The sequence below is a fragment of the Eumetopias jubatus genome, unplaced genomic scaffold (assembly GCF_037043125.1).
Source record: "Eumetopias jubatus isolate StellerSeaLion01/CBP00866 unplaced genomic scaffold, mEumJub1_p1.0 scaffold_11, whole genome shotgun sequence".
In the NCBI taxonomy this organism is placed as follows: domain Eukaryota; kingdom Metazoa; phylum Chordata; class Mammalia; order Carnivora; family Otariidae; genus Eumetopias; species Eumetopias jubatus.
The window spans coordinates 112,498,923-112,520,478 of NW_028274817.1; the positions used below are offsets into that span (position 1 = coordinate 112,498,923).

The window sequence follows — 21,556 nt, forward strand, 5'->3', positions numbered from 1 at the left end:
TTCTGCAAATTGGGGCTAAGCCAGAGAAGAGGTGTTTTGTGACTTTTAGAATTGCTAAAATGTAGGGAACGCTAAAAAGCCTTTAGTGTTATGAGGTAGGCTCATAACCTGCTTCTCTGCTACCCCATCTGGGTTACTTTCAAGTCTGGGATAATCAAACTAAAGTTCACCTATCTCTAATACACAGAATGCCACACAGGTCTCAATACAAAGTCAATGATTTTCCAACAAGGAAGTAATTCAATACAGACAAATATACTGATTACTCACGACCTGGTTCCTGTCTGCTTTTCCATCCCCATCTCATATCCTTCCTTCCCCTCCCTCACGTTAGTCTTTCAGTTCCCAAAACAGCCCCAACTTTATTTTTTCAACCTTAGGGCCTTTGAACTTGTTCCCTCTGCCTAGAACTCGCATTCTACAACCCAGACTCCTTACAGGGCTGGCTCCTCTTCAGGTTTCAGTTTAAATAGCGCTCCTCACAAGCTTTGCCTAGATCACTAAATCAAAGCAGGCCTCCATCCCTATTATTCCTCATCACACTACTCTGAACTTTTCCTTTGCAGATCTTCTCACCATTTTTATTTATAGATTGTTTTGCTTACAGGTGGCTACCCCTGCTAAACCAAGAGCTCTCAGAGGACAGGCCCAAGTTCTGCAGTTCAACAATACACACTCAACCACCTAGGAATGCACCTGGCACAAAGAAACGATCACTAAATACTTCTGACACAAACGCTTTCGCTGGTGCCATAAGGAAATCTTCACTCATATGTGGCTAGCTCTCATTCTTGGGAAGCAGCAAAGTGATGGCAAGCAAGAGGCACTTCGCCCTCTCAGTTTTGAGTACAATGCTTTCAATCTTGTCTCTATAAGGTTGAGAGGGCAGCTTTTCAGGCAGTAAGACAAACTAAATTTATTTTCCCCTACTCATCTCCATGCCTGGTTATCTTCTATAATATGTGATTATAAAATATGGAGTCTCAAAAAAACTGAAAGTACTAAGGGTCAAGAACACACACATATATATATATTTAACCATTCATTAACAACATCCATAAACTCTGCTGGAGCTGGGTACAGATGAACCGTTGCAAACAAGTCAAAAGTAAATATAGCTGGTGTATCTTTTCTAGTCAAATGCTTGGTGAATTCTTGGCACCTGAAAAGCAACTGAAAAAAGGGAGCTTTGTATTATTAGCAACTTGTGGCAGTTTCACTTTGCTAACAGATTGAGCCACCTCAGAATGGCTGAAGTAGAATGGCTTTAGAAGAAGGAATCCTGGAATAGGATTTGGGAGACCTGGAGTTTGGATCCTGTTAATGAACCAACACTGTGAAATATGATGTTGGGCAAGCCACTTAACTTTTCATTCATAAAATAACTAAATAAATGGGCACCTTCCCCACCCACACACCCTACAAAAATCCCATGGCTTTTTCCAAATCTAATAATCAGTGATTTTTTTCCACTAAAATCTCATTGATTTTGAGCATAAACCTCACTGAATTTTGCTACTTTGTTATATAGACATCATTCAAATCTATACCAACTCTACATAAAAGATGGCTAGAGAAGAAAGAGAAATGAATCTTCGAAAAGCAGCTCACAAAATCACCTAGCATATGGGGCCAAAACCACCCCATTTGAGCTGCCTATCTATTTTAGGAAATGAAGGCTCCTCTAATGTATGCCTGTCACAGATAGAAAAATTGAAGTAAGCACTTTGGCACTAAGAATGTAATGAATGGGAACAGGCAGGAAGTGGAGTTATTAATTCCCTAAGTGCAAGCAAAATGCATACTCTTCATTACTTGGGTCTATCCTATCAATTTTGTTTCTCTAAGTACTTTTAAGGCTCCTGGCTTACTCTGTACTTGGACAAAACTGTGACTAAATGATGAGATAATGGGGAAAGGCAATACACATTCCACTTACACATGCTTCTCACCTCAGGTTCAGAAAGTAGCCAAGCTCTTCAGCAAGGCAGTTTTTCAAAGGTGATAGCACAGCCTATTGACATGAGCACAAAAATCCCTGCCTCCCAGTTGAAATAATCCTGTGGATTCTTTATTTAGGCTAGGCTTCTCCAGTTTACAAATGAAGAAACCAAGTCTAGAAAGAATAACTTCCTCAGGATGAGTGAAGGGAATGCCACACTAAGTAGAACACAGGGACATAGGCAACATGGTGTAAGGCAGTGAGCAAGCTTTAGAGAATGAGTCGGAACACCCAAGTGCAGGTCTGCACTCTTCTACTGCTTAGCGGAGTGGCAAAGCAATATGGTATGGGTGGAAGAAAAACTCGACAAAGATCTTGGGGTCTGCATCTTTCCCAGTTAATTACATACTAGCTATGCAGCTTTGGGTCTTGGATTCCTTGGCTGTAAACTGGAGTTGGACTTCGACTAGATGATTCTGAGGGTGCTTCCAGCTCTAAGACCTGGCGCTTCCATGCAAGTCCTACTTATGTGCACGTTAATGGACCTGGTCATCAGTTACCAGTTGAGGGTGTTTAGCTTAGTCCAGGCAGGAAGTCCGACAATGTTACATAAATTCTTTTGAATGATGATTAAATGGCAGGGTAGAAAAAGGACGCTAAGTAAGAAAAAAAAACAAAGAACTAACCTACATTTAGCTCGCCACTTAGGCAAGTTAATACACTAAAAATCAAGAAGGGAGATTCACTTAAGTAAAAGAAAACAATTTTTAAGAAAAAAAAATCACAGGAGCAAAAGAAATGCAAAGTAAGTAATAAAAAGAGAAAAATCTAAAGATGAGCAGAAACTCTATTGTAACTCTATTTTTAAAGAACTGTGCGCTTGAAAAAGAAATCCAGAAATAGCTGTAACCTACTTTTTGAAATCACAAACCTGACATTCTTGTATAGCCAAAGAGGCCCCCCAAAATGGACCTTTAAACGGGTACAATGGAGGGGAAAAAAGCCAACCCATCTTTGTACAAAACCATAAGGATACCACGTTTGAGTCTGGTTGCCCTGACTAAAGAAGGAATACCAACAAGAGGGCAATTAACATGGCCAGGGGGGTTTGAATGGCGATACTGCTATCATATATACCAAAAAAGATGAAAATCCTTAAATCTTCAGCGATGAAGACCGGGTAGAGCACAACAGAAATTTATTAAAGTATGAAAGGTACAAATGTTCATGAAATCCTAGAAGAATCCCTGAAGCTTGAAAGAGATCCATCCTGGACATTAAAAGAAGTGTGGTGAAATCATGATGAGCCAGAACACTCAAGGTTAGTTAACTGAATTCTCTGTTTAACCAAAGGTAGGAAAGTTTGTTTTAAGGCCTCATTTACAGAGAAATCAGGTTTTTGAATTTAAGGACCAAAGACTATGAACTCTTGTTTTGTACCATTATACAGAATGAGATCAGAGTTTCCTCAAACCAGAGATCAGGCTAGAGCTTTCTAAAGTCTGGGTAAAAATAATGATGAAATAAACTGGAGAAAAGAAGGGATAACCAATTAAACATTTTCTCATGTTTAAAAAGAATAAATATGTCCATTCCAAGAGAATATTTATCTACAGAAAAGATAAGCAGGATATGAAATGCAAGTAGAGGCACAACCTAAATTCCATCTTAACTATGGACTGCTATACAGCTCCCTGAGAATCAGCCTCCTTGCCATGTGCCAAGGCCCAGTGACATAGGGAGGATCCCTCCTCACCCCATCACCTGTACTTTTAGGGAAAGACAAAAAGTCCTAAGAAGCTAAAGATGTCACACCAGAAGTTCCAAATATGTGTCAAAAATAAATCCTAGATCACAGGACCTCCTCAAGTAAAAGATGAACAGACGTTTTTAATTCTTGTTAACTCAAATCTATCTAAGCTAAATCATGGCTCTTGGACTATTCAATAAATTGAGGATGGCAAACATTTGTACATGTGTGTGCATGAGAATGATCTTCCAACAGTGACAGAAGATTATCATCTGAACATCAGATCTCATTGTACAAAATTGGAGTTATAGGACGGGTAGATGAATTAGGTTAAATTTATCATTATACATAGTCCAAAAAATAACTTTCAATTAAATCATTCCTAGTAACTTTTTGGTCTGTGGTCATTTTTCTCTTCTCAGAAAATCCAAATACTAAGTAGAACTAATTCTTTTTTTTTTTTAAACTCAAAAAACATTTTTTTTTTCATTTAAAAAAGTATTTAGAACACATAAAACAAGGCAACATTTATTCTTTGTTCTCGTCTTCCGGTGTGGGGTCTGTGGGTGGCTCCTCCACTGTGGCACTGTTGCTCTCGGAGCCGGTGTTACTGTCACTGGTCCCCTCCTCAGCCATACTGTCCACCCCCTCCTGCCCGCTCTCCTTGTCCTCAGGAGTAGACGTGCCTTCTTCACCATTCTGTTGGCTTTCCGTCGCTTCTTCAAGGTGTGTCTCCTCTGTCTCCATTGGGATGCTCTCGTCGTCCTTCTTCTCCTCGCTCTTACTAGCAGCTTGCTCTTCCTCAGGAACCATGCTGCTCTGTGTTCAGCTTGCTCTGCAGCTTCTTTCTCTCTTTCCTCCTGCCTTTTTCGAGCCTGTTCCTCTGCCTGTGCAATTTCAGCGGCAGTTTTTTCCATATCCACTTCTACTTTCAAACCGCACAACCTTTTAAGTTCATTGTTAAATGAATCTGTGCTTTCCAGGAATTTCCTCTTCTTTTCCTGGTGTCACTCCTCTATTTGAAGAAGTTCAGCTTCTAGTTTTCGCTGATGAACCATTAAGGACTGGACCTGTCGTTTGAGGACCTGCATTCTAGCTGTTGTGACAACTGAACAGACGTCTGGCACCACACTCTCACTAAGGATTTCACTGATGAGGCGGTGGTTTCTCTGGAAACGGGCAGTGGCTGTATGCTTCATTGAGAAGCCATCATCATAATCGTCTGGATCTTCAGCAGGCTGAATGCTCATGTGCGGTTCTCCTTTCTCCATGCGAGACTGTCTCTGTCGACTTTCTTCCTCTAAAGCAGCTTCTGCACGACTTTTTGCATTTATGTAAGCAAGGTACGCGGGGGAATTATGATAGGCCTTCACAGATTCATTGTACTCTATCTTTTCTGCTTCGTATTCGTTTAAATATTCTTGTTTTTCTTCATCAGTGAGATCTCGCCACATGCCACCAATAATCTTGCCAATCTCCCACGACTTTAGGTCAGGGTTGGAAGCTTTTACTTGGTCCCAGACCTTTCTGCTGTACCTCATGTAGGGCATCAGTGGCTTATCTGGTGGCTTTGGGGGTTTTGGAATCGTAATACCAGAGGATGCCATGACCCGGCTGTTGGTGCCCGGGTTCCCTCCCAGCCTGTAGTTGTTGTAGGCGAGATGACTGTATGGATTGTATCCCACAAACCCTGGTGTGCTGGGCATTTGTGTTGCAGGAGCTGGGGTGGGAGGTGGGGCATAAGATGGTCTTTTTGACATTTTGGAAGATTAAGTTCTCAGTTCCTTAAGAATGAATCTGAGACACCATGGGCAGAAAAAGCGCCAGTAGACCTAATTCTATGAAGACTCCTGGTTGATGTTTATAGTTAATGTTTCTTTGTGGGAACTTATATTAATAGACAAACTCATAGGGGTGCTTGGTGGCTCAATTGGTTAAGCATCTGACTCTTGGTTTTGGCTCAGGTCGTGATCTCATGGGTCATGAGATCAAGCCATGCTTCGGGCTCCATGCTAGGCCTAGAGCCTACTTAAGATTCTCTCTCTCCTTCTCCCTCTGTCCATTCCCCACCACCCGCATGTGTGTGCTCTCTCTCTCTCAAAAAAAAAGAATTAATTATCTGAAACTCTACATTGATGATGATGAATAAAGAAGCAAAAGTCATCAAAACAATATTAACTAATGAAGAGATCTCAGATAAAAATGTTATCACTCACACAAGTCCTCCATTTTAACATGTTTTTATCCTCACCCGGTGTGTCAGTCTTTCGAGGAAAATCATAGACAAAAGACACTGATAATTGATCTGACAGAGTTGTAACAGCTAATCACCGGAGAGTAAAAAACTGACAAGGATGAAGACAGAAAGACAGGGACAGACAAAAATAAAGGGAAAAGTGACAAAGCTTTTGGTGTATTTTTTTAATGAGCCTCTTTTTATTATGAAAGTCATTCACTGACTTAGCCTACAGTTTTACTGTAAAAATTGCCCCTCTCCCAAAAAAGGTAACATGTGATTTTTTTCCTAAGAAATAGCACATAGTTGCTATTATAATCCAAACTCTATTAGCTATAAGATAAACTTATTTTTATAATTTTTGTTCCATTTTTCCAACCTAAAGTCCCAGTCTAACCTTTCTGTGTTGTTTTTTTTTTTAAGATTTTATTTATTTATCTGACAGAGAGAGAGAGGCAGTGAGAGAGGGAACACAAGCAGGGGGGGTGGGAGAGGGCTCGATCCCGGGACTCCAGGATCATGACCCGAGCCGAAGGCAGTCACTTAACCCACTGAGCCACCCAGGCGCCCCCCAGTCAAAACCTTTTATTTACTATTAAAGTTTGGTTCCGATTTTAGATAGGCATCTATTATCCTGGAATAACAAGGACAGCCTGAATTAAATAGTGGTCTACCTTAAAATGTAGTTTCAAAAACATTTTATACAACTTTGTAGATATATATAAACTTACTAAGAAAATAGGACATGATCACAATCTCTTAAAGCTAACAGAATATGTTCTCTCATAAACTATCCCTTGATATCATCAGTCTGAGAATACTTGACTAGCTTGAATGCAAATCAGACCAAGTTCAGATCCTATTTCAGTGTAATAATGTTTTTATAGGATTATGTCATGATCTTCACAAAGATTTTTAAGCATTGGGTTTAGAAAATTCACTAACATAATATCAACAGAATATTTTCAGAGTAACTAATAAACGAGATTAACGAGAGCTATATGACCATAAGGATATTATGATGAAACTCTATTTTTGTTAGAATTGTCCTGACTGAAATTTTAGGTGATAAATGGTTCAGAATTAAGTGGCTTCCACAGGGGCTGAATGGACATTCTCATCTGTACCGAACTATCGATGTGCACTTCACATTCCAAAAGGACTGTTCACCACACACGTTCCCTGACTTCCGTTAAGCAAGATTCTACTCAGGTAAGAGGAAAAGGGTAAAGGCAGAAAAGAAGAGTATGAGATCTCCCAGGGAGAGCTGGAAACAGCAGGAAAGTGTGCCTAGAACAGAACTGGAATGAAAAAGTTATGAATAATTGCATGTCTTCAGATTCTATCATAGAAATGTTAAGGAAGTATCCCTCTAGAAGTATATATGGGCGTTCCTACAAAGGTGTCTGTCTTCAAGGTGGCTGGGTGATAACACTGTGTGTCCGTAAGGTATGGTAACTAATAATGGTCTGGCAGAGGTGAGGGCAGAGGGGATTCATGCTTTGTCAGCACACAGAAATGAAGGCTGATCAAATGTTTCGTATAATGTCTAGACTATTCATACACTTTCTGGATGCCACAGCTAGAAACAATGTCTCTTGCCTCAAAATTATTCAAATTCATTCAGGCACTGACTGCTTTCTCCTCTGTTTTACTGCTCTTTATTTACAGGTCTTAATTCTACTAAGCTTCCTGAAATTACCCACACCTGATTTACCTTCATGTCTCTTACAGCACCTGGCTCAGTGCTCAATAAATTTCAACAGATATGCTATTGATTACCACTCTGAAGGTATCAGCACACAGGTACAAATACATTGTTTAACTGAAGCTAAGAACAGGTATGCATAGAACAGGGATTGTGAAGAATATGGCACTTAGTTTTTTTTTTTTTTAAAGCAATGGCATACATGACCTAGATTGTACTGCCTTTCAAAAACTTCGTGACAATTATTATTTTTGGTGGTAACCAGTGCTTGACGGTTTGCCTTACAAGATGAATGCACAGCCAGAAGTCTTTACACGAAGGCAAAGGTTATGCTTTGATCTACTGTTGCAACCACTCTTTTTAGTAGATCACCATTTGTCTCTTGGCCACCTGTGGTTAGCCCAAAGCCACTGCTCAAAGAGCTCATTGCCAATGGTCTCAGAGTGGACTGGCCTGGGGCTATTGTTTCCTGTTAGACTACAGGTACATCATTTGAAGCAGGTTTTTTTTTTTTCTTTAGAACAAGCTAAAAGCATTTTTTATTGCCTTCTCTTTAAGGCTGGCAAGACAATGGCTGCTAAGGTTTCCCAGATGATGTGATGTGCTCCACATAACCAGCACATCAGAGGTGGGTTATATCAAATACTACTGAATCTACCCCAGGACTTTGTTATTTGTTAGTGAGCCCTTTTGGTTATTTAATGTTTACTAAGTGTCTAAAGTAGGAGTGATGAAACTGTTCACAAATATAGAGGCTGGTATCTTACAGTACTTAGTCAGTGTGTGCTGATGGAGGTAGGCTATGACTGCTATTGTCATATGTCCAGTTAGACAGGAAAGTTAATGCTATGCCGGTGCCTCTTAACACTATTTTTCACAAAGCAGGTTATGATTCAGTGGTAAAAATCAATGTTATCTGATGCCACAAATAGGCATTTATGTGAATTTATATGAGCAGGAAAGAACAGAAAACTAAGAACTTCACGTTAGTGTAATAGTTTTGTGACATTTTTGCTTCAGTTATATATAGGACATTATGTATATGGATACTGGATTAGAATGTAAAAAAGTATTTCTGTGGGTCTCTGCAGGAAAAAAAAAAATTGGGGAAATGCTGCCTAGAGCTTCTGAAAGGCCATGTGTGCCTTCATGGTAAATTTTTCTACTTGGCTATCGTTAGATGGCCAATAGTCTAGATTTAAAACCTAATGAACTACTGAAATGCTTTATTTATTTATATTTTGCACATTACTTTTTTTTTTTTTAGTGCTTTATTTTAAATTTTCTTGCCCAGCATAGGGTAATTTTAATACTCCATCTGAAATGGTCTGGATGTAACCAAGGACTCCAACTATGGTATTTCTTCTTGAAAAGCTTTTATTCTTCCAATGAGTTATTTTAAATATAAAATCACTTTCTTGATACCATCTACATACCACTTATCCTTGTATTTCTAATTGACTAGAAACCGGAGATCACAGTAACCAATACCAAAGCCCTTCAAACAGCACTTACTACTTGTGTGAACTCACAAAAATATTTATTTCAAATCGGTTTTCTCATTTTAATAATATTAAATAGCATAAATAGCATGCCTTCTACCCAGCATTTGAAACAAGATTTCCACAATGTTGACTGTACCTTAAAATGTAAGATAAATTTTCTAATATCATGAAATATGAAAAGATTCACACAGAAGGAGCCAAATGTTTCAAAGCAAAACATGATAATAAATAAGCTATACTCACTTTCTGAGATAGAGACTTTAAAATTTCAGGAACAAAGTCTAGTTAGCTAGATTCCATCTCTTCCACATTTTATTCACAAGGACTAAATACAAAAAGGAAAAAATATATATATACCTTCACTGTCCTTGAATTTCTTGATTGCCACAATTTCATGTGTTTCCTGCAATGGAAAAAAGAGGCAGAAAGTCATTTCCCAGTGTTTTTAAAACTGGGAATCCCAATTGTCTGGGGGTATATTTGGGGACAGAACAGCAAGAAACCAGAAAGTAAACCAATAGATCGTCTTCTTTACCAGCCCCTCATTTTCTGGTTCCAAAATTCTCTTTCTTACCACCCTACAGACATTGTCAGAAAAGGAAAAAAAATAAGGGGGAGAGAGAAGGGGACCAAGAGCAGAGATGGTGATAGACCATGGATAAACCAGAAGTGTCGATGTCCTGAGGCTACACAAAAATGTCAGGATGACTGACAATATAATATACCATCATCTGTACTTCCTTCTGAAACTCAGGGACACATTTTAATTGGACTTCTATAGCAGAGAAAAGGCTTCTACAATACTCGGTAGTTGATGGTAGCGGAATTCCCCTTGAAACAAAGTCTCCTCCCTTCACTTAACTTTTCCTAACAAACTATCTAGTTCACCAGTTCTCCCCTATTGATGGTCATTTCAAACCCAAAGAGAGACAAACATCTGCCGCCAAATACCAATCACTACCTCCCCTCCTGCCCTTATTTCGGTCTCCTGAACAGAAGTAGTTTGTGAGCAGAACCCTACTTTAAACTGAAACATTTCAAAAAAATATAAGGGCTGGAAAAGGAAATGGAAATGCTCAGAACTAAGCACCATGAGGTTAAATAACTCATGTCTAATTCTGGTCTATAAAAGGAATAAAAAAAGCTTTTGGCAAAATAATATATAGATTCTTCAAAGCCAACATGTTATATAGAAAGGTCTTCTGAATGACTCAGGTCTGCTTTTTTGTACTCTAAGTGGGTATACTTTCACATCTGTAGGAGCAAATCTTTTAATAAAAGGGTGTCCCCACATCAAAACAAAGGCTTTAAAAATGCACAAAATAGCAGGCAATAACAAGGTATAAATCATTAACTTATTAAAAATAAACATTTTCCTTTAGTTGTTTATAAAAGCAAAGGGGGATCATGAAAGTGGGGTGCGGGGATGACCGTTTGAATTCTTATGCTCGGGGCGCCTGTGTGGCTCAGTTGGTTAAGCGACTGCCTTCAGCTCAGGTCATGATCCTGGAGTCCCGGGATCGAGTCCCGCATCGGGCTCCCTGCTTGGCAAGGAGCCTGCTTCTCCCTCTGACCCTACCCCCTCTCATGTACTCTCTCTCTCATTCTTGCTCTCTCAAATAAATAAATCTTTTTTAAAAAATAAATAAATAAATAAATTCTTACGCTCAAGACAAACCCTGAGTCATAACTAGGTCTGTGAAATCAAACCCTTTCTGTTTCTCATCTGCCCTATGAAATAAGAAAATACCAGCTATCATCTTTGTTATAGGGGAAAAAATTCATCTGAAAGTGCTATAGGCTACTGAGGAAAAAGGTTCTTAAGAGTATTACATTTTTGTTGTTAATGGAGGATTGATAGAATTGTAGAGTACAGACAGCTTCTGGGATACAATTTATTTGTACTCAGCCTTCCGGGTACTTTCTGATACTGGAAGTGTTTCATTATTGGGAAGAAATAACTGCAAATTCAAAGTGATGTGGGGGATGATCAGCTAGAATATTAGTACAGGTAGTAGCAGGTAACTCTGCGAGGTATGCTACTCCCTCTTAACACAGTGATAACCATTTTCTTACACTGCTCCTTTTCAAAAGGCTCTAGCCAGCAAACTACAAATGGCATAAGAGAAAGAACAAACACTATCAGGAAACGGCTCCAGACACAAAGAGGCAGCATGATATGCACCCAGGAATGGAGTAAAACTGCTCACATTTCGGGGCACCTGGGTGGCCCAGTTGGTTAAGGGTCTGCTTTCAGCTCAGGTCATGATCCCAGGATCCTGGTAACCTGCCCCGTGTAGAGCCCCCTGTCAAGCCCCATATCGGGCTCCCTGCTCAGCGAGGAATCTGCTTCTCCCTCTACCCCTCCCCTGCTCTCTAATAAATAAAAATAAAATCTTAAAAAAAAAAAACAAAACTGCTCACATTTCAGCTGAGAGATCTTCCAAGTCATGCTTCATCCTATATTGCACTCTAAATGGAGTCCCAAGATATCTTTTTTATTTAAATTTAATTAATTAACATATAACGTATTATTGGTTTCAGAGGTAGAGGTCAGTGATTCATCAGTCTTATATAATACCCAGTACTCATTATTATCACATGCCAAGGCACCTTATTATTGCATCCTAAGTGTTAACTTTGTCTGATTTTATAAAAGGTCTTCCTTAGTTCAAATTCGCCCATGATAGGACTACAAATTTACATTTACAACAAACTTATTTACATCATCTTGAAGAAAGAAACTGATTAATTTCTGGCATCTCATAAATAGAATTCACTGTATAAAACAGTTGCCTGAAAATGGGTCAAATAAAATGTTTATTATTCATCCTTTCACCAATACCATGGAAATCCTGTCTCAACACACACACACTCTCTCTCTCTCTCTCTCTCTCTCTCTCATTTACTCAATACAGTTTATATATTTACTTAAAGAATGAAGTGAAACATGAAGTTTTCTACATAAAATCAACTCAATGTTTAGTGGAAACTACATGCATTTAAGAGCAGAAAATGCTGGAAAGAATTTAACATTTCACTTTTATTCAAGCTGCTTATAAAAATAATACAAACTCATTACAGAAAACATAAAATATAAAAGGTATAACCATTGCTAGCATTTTGGTTTATTTTTTCCCAGTAAATTTTTCTCAAATTGGAACAGTAATATTATGTACGGTGTTACATGTTTTTATTTCACCTGATATTGTATGAGCTATATTTTAATCTGTCATTAAATAATTTTTAAAACCATTATTTTTTAATGGATTGTTATTTAACTGTGAACATACTTTGACATCTGTGTCCTTATTTCCACAGAGTAAATTCTGCAGGTGATATATCTGGGTCAAACGGTACGAACATTAAAGGCTCCTAATACTGCCAAAATGGATATACAAAATACATCATTTCACAGTTCCCTTCAGCAATATATAAGAACACACACTTTATAACAATAGCCGATAGTAAATACAATCACTGAAAAATGTCTTTAGACATCAGTGAGGTCTGAGAAATTTCATTCTATCGCCTGTAAGTGAAAAAAAGTCTACTAAGCTTAATATTTTTCTTGATGATTTATGGATGTGAACCTGTTGCCAAATTTTGTTACAAAGATCTTCCCCAGACTGTTGTGCTCATTAAATTATTTAGGGTTTGGTTGTTGTTGAATATAACTTATAATTACATAGTCACATTTATTGATAAATGCCTTTATGTCCACTACTTTTGTGTTCAAAGTCCTTACTTAGCCTGAGTATGGTTAATATTCATCCACATTTATGTCTCAGTATTTTAATGATTTAATTTCTTTCCTTAAACTTGATCCACCTGTCATTTAATATATGACATGGTGAGGGAATCTATATTTAATATAATTCTAAATACTGAATCAATTTTCCCAATACTCTTGGGAATACTCTTTTTTTAAGATTTTATTTTTATTTATTTATTTGACAGAGAGAGAGACAGCGAGAGAGGGAATACAAGCAGGGGGAGTGGGAGAGGGAGAAGTAACTGGCCTCCCGCGGAGCAGGGAGCCCGATGCGGGGCTCCATCCCAGGACCCTGGGATCACGACCTGAGCCGAAGGCAGACGCTTAACGACTGAGCCACCCAGGTGCTCATAAATAGAATCCTTTACCATGGATTTTTAGTTCTTTGTTGTATCTTAGCATTCTTACATATATGCTTCAGATTTTCTTTCAGAACTTTCTAGTCTAGTCTACATGATTGATCTGTTGATTCTTATGTCAGAACCAATTTAAATTATTGTGACCTCTTTTATTTATTTTAATTTGAGAGAGGGAACACGCATGAACAGGAGGAGCAGCAGAGGGGGAGGGAAAAGAAGGCAGAAAGAATCTCAAGCAGACTCCATGCTGAGCCCTATGTGGGGCTCGATCCCACAACCCTGAGATCATGACCTGAGCCAAAACCACGAGTTGAACACTTAACTGACTGAGCCACCCAGGTGCCGCTACTGTGATCTGTTTTAAATTAATCTGGGATTACAGACCCTGGTTCTTCTTTTACCATTTTGTATAATTTATTTTTGAGAATAGATTCTGGCTGTTGTATTTAATTTACAATTATACACACATGAGCAGTTATACGTAGTCTATATTTCTTTATATATTTTATTGGCTTCAGTCTTTACCTCTATTCCTTTTCTACTGTGGTTTTCACATTTTTTTGGAGCTTGATTTGCATTAAGTTTTTGCTCAGTGTACATCTTTGAGTGGCTTTCTGAGGAAGTACCCTATTTTCCAAATCATTACATGTGTGCAAGTCCTCACACATGAATGGCAACTTGGCAGGCATAGAATTCTTGGGAAGGCAACCTTATGTTCTCCACCATCTTCAGGATCCCTGTAAAGTTGTATGCACAGCAAAGCCCTGGAAAATGCCATTCACATCATAGACATTGTAGGTTTGTATGTTTATTAAAGCAACTTTCCAGCACATAGGAGTAAAAAGTCTATAACAAAAACCATGTACTTCATTCTTCTCCATACACGTTCTTCTCCAAGAGGAAGAGAATGAAGTCTGAGGCCAATTTAATTTTTGTTCCAACACAGATAACTTTGTTTCTGCCTAGATCCTACTAGGAGTTTTCCTTTTCCTTGGAATAAAAATTTTAAATTACGAGAATATATCTAGAAGGGGGGGTTGAACTAATATTATCTGGAAATCAATGAAATTAGAAAAGTTTTCTTCTAGCAACCTTAAAGGTTGTTTCTACACCTGTTTTCCTAGTATTTTTCACTAGAAACCTTGTAACTTTTAGGTTGGATCTTTCATAGTTGCTTTGTGTGTTTTATTCACTACTGTGTAAGTGCCTAGAATAGCAGGCACATAGTAGGTTCAATAAATATTTCATGAGTGAATTAATCAAAACTGCTACATCAATTTTGTTCTTTTACTTCCTCCATTTTAGGTTTCTCTACCATCTTATTTCAGCTGACTTCAACTTCAGCAGTTTTTGCCTTGTTTCAGCTTGTTCTCACTATAGAGGTCACACCTCCTGGCTCTCCTTCAGGAGACTGCATCTGCTTGTTACAAAAAATCATTTTTAGAACTATGTGTTGCTTCTAAATCTTCAGAGCAGTGTCTTATCCTCCCATATCTTTTCATAAGGTACACATCCCTGCCTTTTTTTTTTTTTTTTAACTCATCCCTACTAAGATTGGAAGAGATTCACTAGGCCTGGCACCTGAAAGGCTAGTTGGGGTTTTTCAGCCACCTGGGCTTCAAAAGCAGATTGATGTACCTGAGCCCAATGTCAAAACCTGGATTCCCAGCAAATATTCTTCTCATTGGGTTGGCTGGGCTGAGGCTGAATCACCTGTGCAGAGTTGTCAGAATAAGCTGTTTGCTGAACCTACCCTTCCTAGCACATCCTGTTCCCTCTCCTCCACATTCACCACACCTTGCCATGGGGGTCTGTGAATCCTAGGATGCAACTTGCTGCTTCCAATCCTTCTCTGCTTTTTTGCCATACTGTATTTGGGGTGCTTAGTCTCTGAAAAGATCTGGCAATACAGGTGCTGATGTGGGCTAGTTGGGGGAAAGAGAACTCCAGCTCCCTCAGGGTCAATAAGTTACCACCATGAGATGGCTGCCTGTTTCCCGCTCCAGCGGGCATGGGTCCAACCAAACCTTTTGCTACTCCACTTTGACAGTTTACCCTAGTCTGGTTCAGAAAGTAGAATAAGGAGCATGATGTTCAAGACTGTATTTTTCAATCCATCTCCCTGGACTTCGCCAACAATCTTCAATTTTTAGTTTCTTAATTTACAGAAATTTTATGAGTTTTTGGTTTTTTTAAATCTCTTCATGGGTATTTAAGGGAGAGGTAAGAGATGATACACTAAGTTTTATTACTTGTACTACCACCCTGAGATGCTACACATAATATGGGTGTAGACAAAGAAGAAAAATATATGAAAAACAGCTCCAAAGAACTGTGTTTTAAATTCAATTTATTCACAAAAGCTTGCCATTGCCCCCACAACGTCTGCAACAGAATGTCACCAGCTGTAGTCAGCATGATAGGCATAATTTTCTACTTGTTTCAGTATCTTACTTTGTTTAAACAATGAGTTAGTTAAAAGCTGACATTCTGAACAACAAAGGATGTGATAAAATACATATGTAAACCATTAATGATAATTTCATACCTCACCCTTAATTTTATCTCAAAACTGGAATTATATTACTTTGGAATGCAAAAAGATAGAGGTTCCTGAATTGTGCTATCTCCATGTGTGAATAAGCTATATAAGGCATTTAACATTTACCAAAATAAATTTCCTCAGCTGAAAAAAAAAATTAGAAAGAGAATAAAAAATAAATTTTATGCATAGTAAAAAATAGAAAAATATCCAGAGCACCTATATTTCTTCCAGTATTGTCAAGATTTTCCACCTCATAAAATTCATGCCTCAATCACTGAACAACCATCCTGGACACAGAGATCTGTAACCAAATCTTACTCCTGCTAGTTAGCGACTGTCTCAACCTCCCTAGTCATCGGTTTATGGCCAGAATCAACTCTTCCTTAAAATGTTGGCAAAGCAAAAAAAAGGGGGGGGGGGCGGCGCCTGGGTGGCTCAGTCGTTAAGCGTCTGCCTTCGGCTCAGGTCATGACCTCAGGGTCCTGGGATGAAGCCCTCACTGGGCTCCCTGCTCAGCAGGAAGCCTGCTTCTCCCTCTCTCACTCCCCTTGCTGTTCCTTCTCTCGCTGTGTCTCTCTCTGTCAAATAAATAAATAAGATCTTTAAAAAAAATAAAAAAATAAAATGTTGGCAAAGCAACTAAATGGTATTAACAATCGTAAAATTTACTAAGTTATTTAAAATGCAGTTACATAAATTGAATTATGAATTCTCTAAATTGATCACACACTTTAAGGAAGTATCAGGAATCATTATTTTAAATGTTTTGCTCTGTAATTTAAAATATCCAACATGCATTATAAAAGAAAACAGAAAAAAATAGTGATTTTAGTTTACTCTACTATTCATGGATTCCCAAGGTTATACTATACAATTCATTCTGTAATTAATTATCCCCTGAGGAAGCCATTCCTTGGGAGAAATTTTTTATTTCTTCATCCAAATAGCAGGAAATATAATTTGACACTAATGTATTTTAAAATATTTCAATCCATGATTTGTATGTAAATATCCCAACTGTCTTTAAGTTCTTTTACAGACTGACATGAGCCTCCTTCAGCAGTAGCAAAACCCTACAACCGTAGGCACTCTTGTTACCAGAGAGACCAGTATGGTACCTGAAAAAGCGAGCTTTATTTTAGATTATTTAAGTACTTTGCACCAGGCCCTGCGCTAAGTGCTTCCGATGTTATTATCTCATTTAATCCTCAAATCACTCACTGAAGAGGATCTTACCATCATGCTCATTTTATAGATAAGGATATACTGAGTTGTGTGGGGGTTTTTTTTGTCTGTTTTTGTTTTTTGAGTACAGTTGACACACAATGTTACATTAGTTTCAGGTGTATAACATGGTGATTCAACACTGAGTTTTAATGAGATTCTGTAACTTACCCCAAGATCATATGACTAAGAGGTAATAGAGCTAAGATTTTAAACCCAGGAAGTCTGATTCTGGAGACCATTTCTCATCCATGGTCATGCTATACCACCTTTGCAAGCCATAGATGTAAATTTTGTTGTTAAAAAGGATTAAAGAGGGCACGTACTGAATAGAGCACTGGGTGTTATATGCAAACAATGAATCATGGAATACTACATCAAAAACTAATGATGTAATGTATGGTGATTAACATAAGATAATAAAAAAAGGGGGTAAGGATATATTCGGAAACATACTGAAACATATGGGGAGGCATCATTATTTCTCATCTGTTTTTCTCAAAAATATATGTTATCACCAATAAAAATGTTCAAATAGTTTTCTAATGTCTGTTATAAAACTTATACACCTAAAAGTATGTGCAAAAATTTCCTTATTTCCATCTTTATCTTTATTCTCTTACGTCACAGAAACCTTCTAAAATAAAGAAATTATTTTTAACATTATGAGCAAAATTATAAAATTGGAGTAAATTCATACATTCCATGGCAGGTAGATACAATGGAACTAACATGTGTTTGCCGAGTACCATAGAAATACAAGTTATTAACCAGGATACACAATGATGAAAACTAGATTGCTTTCCAAGAAATCTCTTTACTTGTATTATTTATTACCTACAAACTACCATAGTTTGCTAATATTAAAAGTTAGATTAACTACCAAAGTGAAGTATTTCAGACCATATCAGGAAGGAAAAGAATCTATAGCAAAGAAGGAGAGCATTTCCATCAGTTATCTAAGAACGGTCCATTGGGCCCCTGCTTTATATGAGGATATTTTATATGACATCTGGTGGTATGTAATAATGCATGTCAGTAAATTAAAATTTATGACAATAGTTCAAAAGTACAACAAATGTTATATGATATGCTGCAGGGGTTCAAAACAGATTGATCATGTAAATATACAGAAAAAAATGTCAGATTTAAGTCAATAATACATCGATTTGCTTCTGATCATTCTCTCTTGCTAAAATTAAAGTGTCATAAATATACCTTCATTCATTCCTTCTCTCCCCAGAGGTAACTTCTATCCTGAAACTGTTATATACCACTCCATGCACATAGTTATTATTACAAATGGATTTACCCATAAGCAATTTTACTACTCTTTTGAACACTGAAAATCATGTAAGTGGCATGTTACTGTGAGCATCTTTTGCAATAGCTTTTTGTTTTTAAGCACAACATTGTGCTTCTGAGATTTAAACAAAATCTAGTTCAGTGGCACTCAACTGGGGACACTGTGCACCTCCCCCCACCCCAGGGACATCTGGCAATGTCTAGAGATCCTTATGGTTGTCACAATGGGGTGGAGTGGAGGCTACTGGCATCTACTAGGTAGAGCCCAGGACTGTTGAACATTCTACATTGCACAGGACAGCCCCCATGACAAAAAATTACCCACCCCCAAATGTCAAAAGTGCTGGCATCGAAAAACTCTGCTCTAGTTTATTCATTTTAACTGTTTTGTGGTGTTCCACTATAAACACTCCCCCTTTAAAGAGAGAGTGACCACTTTTTGAGATCAAATAAAGCTTTTGAAAAGAATAATATACTGTGAAAAGAAATTTTAGGTGAAAATGAGATGATTAAAGACTAATTCTTCACAAATTATTAAAGCCATTAATCATGGCACTAAAATGTCTACACTCATCTCATTTTCATTAAATGATTACTTTTATAACTTTTGTAATACGGCCCCATTTAAACATCCTACAGTGAAATATACCAAAAGATATATATTATTTACTTTTTTGTTAAAAATTCAGTGATGCTTTTCAACTGGTCCAAAAGAATTTGGCAGTCACACAAAGTCTACACCAATAACTAGCAAAACTGCAACAAAGGTTCATGTTATGGGATAGTGTTACAGGAAATACTGGTGTAAATTCTAAACCGTCCATTATTTGTATGCTAAGAGTATTACACTAAAACTCTTACATTTTAAAAAGCATTACAAGGGGGGGGGGGCGCCTAGGTGGCTCAGTCGGTTAAGCGGCTGCCTTCAGCTCAGGCCATGATCCCAGGGTCTTGGGATAGAGCCCCGCATCAGGCTCCCTGCTCCACGAGAAGCCTGCTTCACCCTCTCCCACTCCCCCTGCTTGTGTTCCCTCTCTCGCTGTGTCTCTCTCTGCCAAATAAATAAAATCTTCAAAAAAAAAAAAAAAGCATTACAAGGAAAACTCAATCAATTTACTTCATGCTCAGCTTCTAAAAAGAAGATAGTCTCATGAAAATATTAATAGATTATCAAGAACATAGAGCAAGCATGCAGCCAAAAAAGGAAGATGTGGGAAGTGGAATCTTAAGACTCTCATAGAAAACAACCGCCTTCAAGCCAAGTCAGTAATAAAATTTCTATGTAACAAAACCTAGTTTCTCATTTATTTCCATTAAAGCATCATATCCCTTCTACCCTCCTCTGAGCTGGATATGCCCTCCAGAAATCTTTACTGAGATGTAAGATGACAGTAAATGAAGTATAAAATATCTAGATAGAATGCCTAACCAACCATTCCCTCTTTTCCCTCTCTGAACCTGGTCCTGTCTCCTGGCCCTGTATCTCAGTAAACAGATAAATATCTAGCTAGATATTTAGGATCACTTTTGACATCTCCCTTATCTGCACCCCCAAACCCATCCAAGTGCTGTTGAATTTTGCCTCCTAAATCTTTTTCAAATCGGTCCACAGTTCTTCTCTACCTGACTCCCATCCTAATTCCAGCCCCTCGCATTCCCACTTGGAATACTACCTAGCCTCCAAACCCTTCTAATAATGTCTGCCACTGGGAAAGCCTGGTGGCTATTTGAAAACAGAAATCTGTTTTCACTCCACCAGTCCCCATAAAACTCCTGCAAAACTCCCTTGCCCTAAACACTATGTCAAAGCCCCTCCACGTGGCCAGCAAGGCCCATCCAGGAACTACTCCAGGAATGCTCTCCAGCCTCCTCTCACTAGGTCTCCCTTGCTTGGTGAGACCCAGCCATTATCACCAAGACCTCCCCTGCTATAGTTCCTTTTGCTCCTAAAAGTTTTGCCCTCCCCTGCCCCACTCAACCCTAAATTACCCCTCATACCTTGGCACAAATCATCACTTCCTCAGGGGGGCGTTCCCACAGCCCTGTGACTAAGTCTGAAGCCCCATATGTTCTCTTAGCAAACATCTCTTCATAATTATTAGAGTGACACCTTCACATATTTTATGACCACTTGGATAAAGGTCTGACTCCACCACTGGACTCCCAGCATGTGGGTGAAAAATAATGTATGACTGGTTCAAAAGTGAACTATGCAAGAGAGAGGCAGATCCAGTGCAAAAGTCTCACTGTACAGCATCACCAGTTCAAAATTTACATCCTGCTGGCCCAGGTCATGTTTCTTCTTGGATGAAATTTACTAATTCCACTATAGCCTAACGGAGAAACACTTTTTCCTATCATAATTTAAAAAAAAAAAAAAAAGACCTTCTTTGGGATATAAGGAATTTTTTTAAAGCCAATAAAACATGAGAACAAAGAATATACATATACACTTTTAAGTTTTTTAAAGAACAGTATATCCCTTGGAGATACAAAGATAGACCTGTCTCCTTCTTTCTTTAAAATGTTTCAAAAAATGGGAAGATAATGAAACATAAGACCCTTCCAAATTTCATCTGGCCCTCTCCAGAAGCCCTTCAGTAGGCAAGTATTTGAATAAGCTCTTAAAATTCTGAAGGAATTATAGTGTCTTGATTAAAAACCTGTTTTGTGGGGTGCTTGGTTGGTTAAACAGCTGCCTTCAGCTCAAGTCATGATCCCAAGATCCTGAGATCGAGCCCAGCATCCTTGGGCTCCCTGCTCAGAGGGGAGTATGCTTCTCCCTCTCCCTCTGCCCCTCCCCCTGCTAATGCTGTCTCTTACTGTCTCTCTCAAATAAATAAAATCTTTTTAAAAAAATAAATAAAAACCTGTTTTGCTATTTGGCTACTCTGGCCTCCTACAGATCATAAAAATGTACTGCAAAACTGATATGCTTTCTTTCTGTTAAAAATTTCTTTTTTAGCATTACTATAAAATGGCTGCAGTTACAAGGTTGCCAATACTTACCAAGTTATATAAGAAGGCTTACTAAATTAAAAAATTAGTATTTATTGATTTATTTCTCCACCTGAAACAATAAAATAAAGATTGTTATCCCTCACCATCACCTCTACTCCATTCTGAGACAAAGCTAGTGAGATATTTCCTCTAGCCTAGAAAAACATAATATGAAAACAGAGATGTCACATAACTACTAATATCTAA

The 21,556-nt window shown here is 38.1% G+C and overlaps 1 protein-coding gene and 1 pseudogene across 1 annotated transcript in view; both read right to left on the minus strand.

Annotated features, from left to right (window-relative positions):
- Positions 1-21,556, minus strand: part of CDKL5 (cyclin dependent kinase like 5) — a 200,074-nt gene that overhangs the window by 55,929 nt on the left and 122,589 nt on the right. The window contains exon 4 of the mRNA XM_028122611.1: positions 9,499-9,544. Within this exon, the coding sequence (XP_027978412.1) occupies positions 9,499-9,544 (46 nt within the window). The remainder of the gene's footprint in view (positions 1-9,498; positions 9,545-21,556) is intronic.
- LOC114223620 (SWI/SNF-related matrix-associated actin-dependent regulator of chromatin subfamily E member 1 pseudogene) lies at positions 4,221-5,510 on the minus strand (annotated as a pseudogene).